Source organism: Helianthus annuus, chromosome 9 (genome assembly GCF_002127325.2).
Source record: "Helianthus annuus cultivar XRQ/B chromosome 9, HanXRQr2.0-SUNRISE, whole genome shotgun sequence".
NCBI classification, from domain to species: Eukaryota; Viridiplantae; Streptophyta; class Magnoliopsida; order Asterales; family Asteraceae; genus Helianthus; species Helianthus annuus.
Window position 1 is genome coordinate 96,944,674 of NC_035441.2, and position 7,124 is coordinate 96,951,797.

Below are 7,124 nucleotides of genomic sequence, written 5' to 3' on the forward strand. Positions count from 1 at the left end.
TCAATTACGTGTTTACGTGCAAGCTTATGATCATTATACATTCGATACATCATTCACGCATTCACGATACTCAACTTAGGAATACTTATGCTAAGGATTAACGCACCGCCCGTATTCTTGAGGTCATGTTAAGTTACACAAAACGGACTTGTCGTTGCTACGACAAGATTACGCTAGCGGGAATCTTTAGGTTGACAAATATAAGTGCATGCTAGTATTGTTATGTTAGTCTTAGTTTACGATAATGCCATGTGGATTTTTTTTTAAACATTTATACCTATGCTAGTACTCATACTTGTATGCTCGTCAATACTTTATGTGCTGACATGTACTTTAATACGTATTGTAGTAAATTGATGATGATGATGAACGGAATCTAGTAGGATGACTAAAAACCCATTTTAATTTATTATATATGTTGTATTTTGCTTCTTGTTAAATTGTTCTAATTTGCTTCCAAACGATGTACTTGATCTTAGAAATGAAATGAAATTTTGTTTATTAATTATTGTCGCAAATAGCCGTTATGAAGTCTCTTACAATCTCATTTTCGTCTCACTCCGATGATTTTGTCATCGGTTGGGGTGTGACAAATTGGTATCATATGGAATGGACGAGATATAGGAATGGACAAAGGAATGAAATTGATCATTACATTCCATAGTCTTGTTTGGTTACCATGCAGGAAAAGAATAAATCATTACCTTGTGTTGTTTGGTAGGTAAGAAAAGAGGAATGAATTATATCGGCCAAGGGTGGTGGCGGTGATCAGTGGCGGCTAGTGGCGGTGGCAGCGATGGGTGATGGTGGTCGGTGGTAGCGGTGGCGGGTGGTGGGTGGTGGTGATTGGTGGGTGACGGTTGTTAGCGGTGGTGGCGGCGATGGTCGGGGTTGGCGGTGTTCTGCGGTGGCGGCGATGGTGGTCGATGGGGGTGGCGACGACGGTGGGTGGTATGGTTAACGGTAGCAGTTGGTGGCCGCGGAGGATGGTGGTGGTGGTCGACGGAGGGTGGCGGTGGTGGTCGGGGTGGCGGTGGTCAGTGGTGGCGGGTGGCGGCGATGGTGGTCGATAGTGGTGGCGACGATGACGGTGGGTGGTGGTGGTTTATGGTAGCAGGAGGTGGCGCGCAGGATGGCGGTAGTGGTCGGGGTGGTGGTGGTCGGTGGTGGCGGGTGGCGACGATGGTGGTCGATGGCGGTGGCGACGGGTGGTGGTGGCGACGATGACGGTGGGTGGTGGTGGTTGACGGTAGCAGGTGGTGGCAGCGGAGGATGGTGGTGGTGGTCGGCGGAGGGTGGCAGTAGTGGTCGGGGTGGCGGTGGTTTACTATGGCGGGTGGCAGCGATGGTAGTTGATGGTTATGGCGGCAGGCGGTGGAGGACGGTGGTGGTGGTGGTGGTCGGCGGAGGTTGGTGGCGGGTGGTGACGACGGTAGGTGGTGGTGGTGGCAAATGGTGGAGGTGATGGGCAGTGTTTTTGACGTAGGCTGAGAGAGGGAATGGAATGGAAAAACAGGGGGAGTGGATGGAATGAATTTAAGGGAATGGAGTGACTTATGTAATGGGTGATTCCATTACGTTGACCAACCAAACACACTTTTTTCATTCCCTCGCAATAGTTCATTACATTCCACCTCCCATTCCTGCATACCAAACACTACCTAAGGAATTATGAAAAATTGCCATGATTTGACCTAGTATATAGGTTAAGTACCATATTAACCATTCTTTATGTTTTACGATTAAAATACTTGAATTCTTCCTATTTTGCTTCTTATCTATTCTTTTGTCTTAAATTATACATGACTTAAAATACTCACTCCTCGGTGAGAGTATTCAACCTGTTAGGTCAAAACATGTTTCCCTAACTCAAAAGAATTTTCGATAACTTTGGAATAGTCTTAGTTTCATTCCGAGACACTCCAAGTTTTACCTTGAATCTCTTTTATGGTATATCCATTTCTATGTGTTTACATTTGATACGTTTATCATTTCAAGTCGAAGGAACGAATTGCACGTTACTCGCAATCTAAACAATACTATAACAAACTAAATTTATATTCTTTATGCCTTTATTCGTGACTATGCAATATGAATACATGTTATGCTTATACAAACTATGTGAAACTTACGTGTTACGTGAATTACTATTATGCTCATCTATGCAAACAAACGTTATTTTATAACCGTAACTCATCCATGCAAACAAACTTACGTGCTACGTGAATTACTACCATTTTCCTCATTTCAGTCTTTTAGATGTCTTCCAACCGTAACTCGAACTCTAGGAAGAACTCCAAATCCAACTCCGAGACGATGTCCAAGAAAGAAATGATGAAGTTCATTGCCAAGCAAATGGCCAAGATTATTCCCGATATTATTAGCAAGATCCAACCCACCAAAAACATCGACTCCCCTCATGCCTCGGTTGACTCTAAAGTCGACCCAGCCAAATCAACCTTTACGTTCAATCAATTCAACTCTTGTAGCCCGAAGCCGTTTACGGGCGAAGTGGGAGCGACGAAGATGCTCCAATGATTCGATGCCATTGAGGTCACTTTTCGTCATAGTGGGTGTCCCGAACACATTCGCACCACCGACGCCACTGGCGTTTTCTGATCGAGGGCACTCAATTGGTGGACTACCGAGCGTAATGCGCATGGTAATGACGCTGCCTACGCATTGACTTGGACCGAGCTAAATAAGCTCATGAAGGACGAGTTTTGTCATCCCCACGAAATCTAACAACTCGAGAACGTGTTTTGGAACATCAAAAAGTTGGGAGCGACAACAACGACCTCACCACTAGGTTCAAGCAACTTAGCGCTTTATGCCCTGGCCAAGTCGATTCTACTGACAAGGCTATAGCCAAATACATCTGAGCCCTTCCTTCATCTGTTTCCAACTTTGTTGAGTCCGCTCAACCCAAAACCCTTGAAGTCACCTTCCTACTCGCCACCAAGTTCAACCATAATCGGATCTTGGATGGAACCTTCGAAATAAAGGGTTCAACCAAGACCGTGCACCAAGCCACTACCGAACCAATCATCGAACCCACATCGTCAAAACCACCCACGAAAAACAACACTAATGGTAAGAAGCGGAAGGCCTCGAACCAAAATTTTGCGGTAGTCACTCCGCAAAACCCTCCTCAACCATAGCCGCAACAACAACTCGCCATAGCCCAAAATCCTGAACCGGCTAAATGTGACATCTGTCAAAATTCCAGGTATCCGTACAACTATTAAACCATGATTAGTGCTTAATGACTGTGCTGAATTACAACTAATGACTTGAATTGCTTTCTGATTATTTCCATATACATACATGTGCATCACATATTGCTTAATGTCCTATCATTATTGCATGAGAACTTTATTGACTCAAATGATGCACGAAACACAGTTAGCACAGTTATCAGACAAACCGGGAAAATGCTGACGGAGTTCAATACATAGACAAACAATGGGTTGAGACACAGAATGAGCCAGAAACCAAGTATTACTCTAGTATAGTGTGTTCCTAGTAAGAATCATAAAACTGCCTTCCTAGTGATAGTCTAAGTGCCGGGAAGTGCCTAACACTCACATAAACTGCATAATTCTGCAGAAAATCAGCAAATTCAACATTTAAACACACTTATATCATGCAGAAATATGGTTAAATGGTTCCGAATGCTTTCCTAAGTGTCGGGAATCAAAAGTATCACAAAAGGGTACATAAAGCACACTAAACTGCATAGTTTAGCACCTTCAATAGGAAACCAATTGAACAACCGGACACTACCCGAAACACCAAATTTTCACTAGAAGCACTGTTTTAACATTACCAAGCTAGTTATGGTCTCCGAACATCATAACACACTATATAAATATCTAGCAACTAAATCCCTAACTAATACTTGAATTCTAACCTAAATAACTAAATAATGGTTAAACCTAGCCTACTACCCCCCACCTAGTGGACGGCCCAACATGGCCTCCACTCTTTGATTTTCTTTTGATTAAATAATGGATTGTGTTGGCCCTTTTTAGACATAAAAACCATGAGATAAACTCATGAAATGGGTTTATAAGTTAACCTTAAGCACATAAACATCATATCTTTCACACACCAACACATACACTCCTCTCCCTCTCCTCTTGCTTGCTCTTGACCGAGATCACCAACACCATCATTCAATCATCCTCCAATACATTCCAAGCATATACGAAGGTGTTAGAAGGTGCATAAGGAAGCTAGGAGCTTTCGGAAGTTCAAGGACCTTCTCTATTTGCTTTTATCCACCTCTTTTCTTCTATTGATCATCCCTAGCCTTGAGCTAGTGGTAAGAACACTAATCTTTCCATTTTACATCTTATGAAAGTGGTTAAAAGATGATACATAATGTTAATCTTGAAGAACACTAAGAATCAAGAGAATGAAACTTGAACATAAGCTTAGATCATGAAGAAATCATGTTGTTTATGTGTTGATTTACTTGTTGATTATTGTTTGCTTATGTAAATGATGTGGATCATCATATGATCTTTCTAGATCATGATTAAAGACATAATCTAGCAAGATGAGAGGATGAACATGTTAGAGTTTAATAAATCATCCTCATGAAAGGCATGAACTTGAAAGAATATGTTGTTTTCTTATAAAATGATGATTAAAGTGAGTTGTAAGTCTTGTAAATCTAAGATTTCAAGAGTGATTTTTCAAGAAACCAAGTTAAAATTACAAGTTTTACTTAATCTTGGTTCTTAAATAAATAAACCTATTTTTGGTGGTTAATAAAGTGTAGAAGCACATGTGTAACAAGAAAAATCCAAGAAGAAACATTTTTAGAAAATGTGATCACAAGTTGTAAAGATCTATTTTCTTTAAAAATGATGTTTTTAAAGAATCAACCACACTTTAAAGGGTAACAAGGCTTACTAAATACACTAGTAAGCTACTACAAATTTTTGTAAATTTTCAAGTTCATGAAGTGGTAGTTTATGCTTGATTTTGGCAAAATTGGTAAGTGTATATTGTTTATTGTTGATTGTGGATTGATTGTGTTGATTTACAAAAGAAAATGATATGCCATGAAGGCATGGAAACCTCCATTTTTAGGGGAAACTATGGCAAATTTTTTTCTAAAAATTAAACACTTAGAAAAATATTTTAAACAAATATTTACAAGTGTATTTCAAACCATGGATTTTCACATGAAGTTTGCCATAAATTTTGTTAGAAAAATATAAATATTGGAGCTTGGTTTTTATAAATAAAAGTGACTAAATATGTATTTAGGAAATATATATTTAGAAGTCATCATGTGTGTGATTATTTGTATATTATTTTAGGACTTAAAATAATATAACTCATCAAAATACCAAAAATTACAATCCAAAATATTACCAAAATTCTAAGGAATAAATATACAAAGAATACCCAAAATATTGGTGAAACCGAACAAAGGAATGTAACTCACAAAAATATTCCGGAAAACTTATTCACAAGTATATTTTTGGTAAATAATATTTAGGACACCAACGAAACAAAAATATGATTTTTACAATTATTACAAGACTATATCATATTTTTGACAAGGATAAAATATATTGTTTTTGGCAAGTGAAACTATATATTTTTCTTGAAATTTTTAGAAGATATATCATTTTTGAAAGAAATATATATTTTCTCGAACAAACATGAAATACACTATTTTTTAGAGAAAATGTATTTTCTTAAGTAAACTTGAAATATATTATTTTTGAAAGGAAAATGGATTTATATATATTTTCTAAGTTAGACTTGGAAATATATTATTTTTGAGATTTATAAATATTTTTGCCAAGAGAAAAATTATAAATAGTTTTTCTAAGTAATATTTCTTAAAATATATATATTGGAAATATATATATATATATATATATATTAAAGTGTTTTTACTAGAGATATTATTCCGGAAAAACTTATACAAAATTAAGTATAGGAATACTTAACAATTACAAGAAAATACGTATAAGGATACGAATACAAATACACTCATCCTTGGGAAGGATATACATGTATGAACACATGAAGAGTATCAAGTTAAAATATTATTCTAACAATTATTCCAAAATTGATAAATATACTTTAAGTTAAAATATTTATTATTTTAACAAATAATTATATAACTTGGAATAATATTGAAGACACAATGAAACGTGACTCAAAGACGCTGATTAATACTAAGTCAAGGCACGACCCGCTCGTCTAATAGATCATAGTACGTTGTAGGTAGTCGTGTACATCCGAAGGAGCTTTGAGTTACTGTGATTTCGAAGAACGCAAGACTGTGAGTTAATGTTCCCCTTTTCTTTTAACTGTTTTCAGTTTTATAACTTCGGGGGTGAAGTACATGTTACAAACTGTTTACAAACAATTATATGTGGTATGGTTAGCTAAGGAAGGGTACTGCTAGATCATGTGAGTGGTGGGTATAACGCTTAAGACCATTAATCCTCATGGTAGGACCGAGGGACATGAGTGATAGATCTATTTGGGTGTAGCGAGCCCACACCCATGTGGACCGGGGTTTGGCCCATGAGGTGACTATGTCTTATTCCCGGAGACAAATTTGCTAGGTTTGAGCCTTCCTGCATCATGTCACACATATTAATGGCCTTGCAAACCATTAATGATCTGTTTTCCTTGTTACTTTCATACTGGGGTTTACTAACATACATACATACTTTCACTGATTCAAAGGTTTATTCGTGCACACAAACAAACACATGAACTCGCTCAACTTTTGTTGATGTTTTCAAACTACATGTATTTCAGGGAATTAAACGTGGATCTGGCAGGCGTTTGGATGTTTCAAGTTATGTTAAAAATAAAAGATGTCATCCGGTGTCTTAGGGTTTGGATAGTGTGTCTTATCCTGGACAAGACACATCTTCCAAAGCCTGGTTTTATTAAAAGTCTTTTGTTGAGTCCTTATGGAACTCTAAACAATTCATATGGTTTATAATTCGAATTTGATGTCTATGTTTCAAGACAACTTAATGGATTATCATCTTTAGTTCTATTGTATAGTTGTTGTTATGATTGAATGCAATGATATTAAGAGCTTCGATTGTAGTGAACTAGGATTCTTTCTC

The 7,124-nt window shown here is 37.7% G+C and overlaps 1 protein-coding gene across 1 annotated transcript; it reads left to right on the forward strand.

Moving 5' to 3' along the window:
* The first annotated feature begins 1,132 nt into the window (after positions 1–1,132).
* LOC110875749 (glycine-rich RNA-binding protein-like) lies at positions 1,133–1,465 on the forward strand. The gene has a single exon (XM_022123952.1). It carries the CDS (start codon positions 1,133–1,135, stop codon positions 1,463–1,465), a length of 333 nt encoding a protein of 110 aa, XP_021979644.1.
* Positions 1,466–7,124: the final 5,659 nt, after the last annotated feature.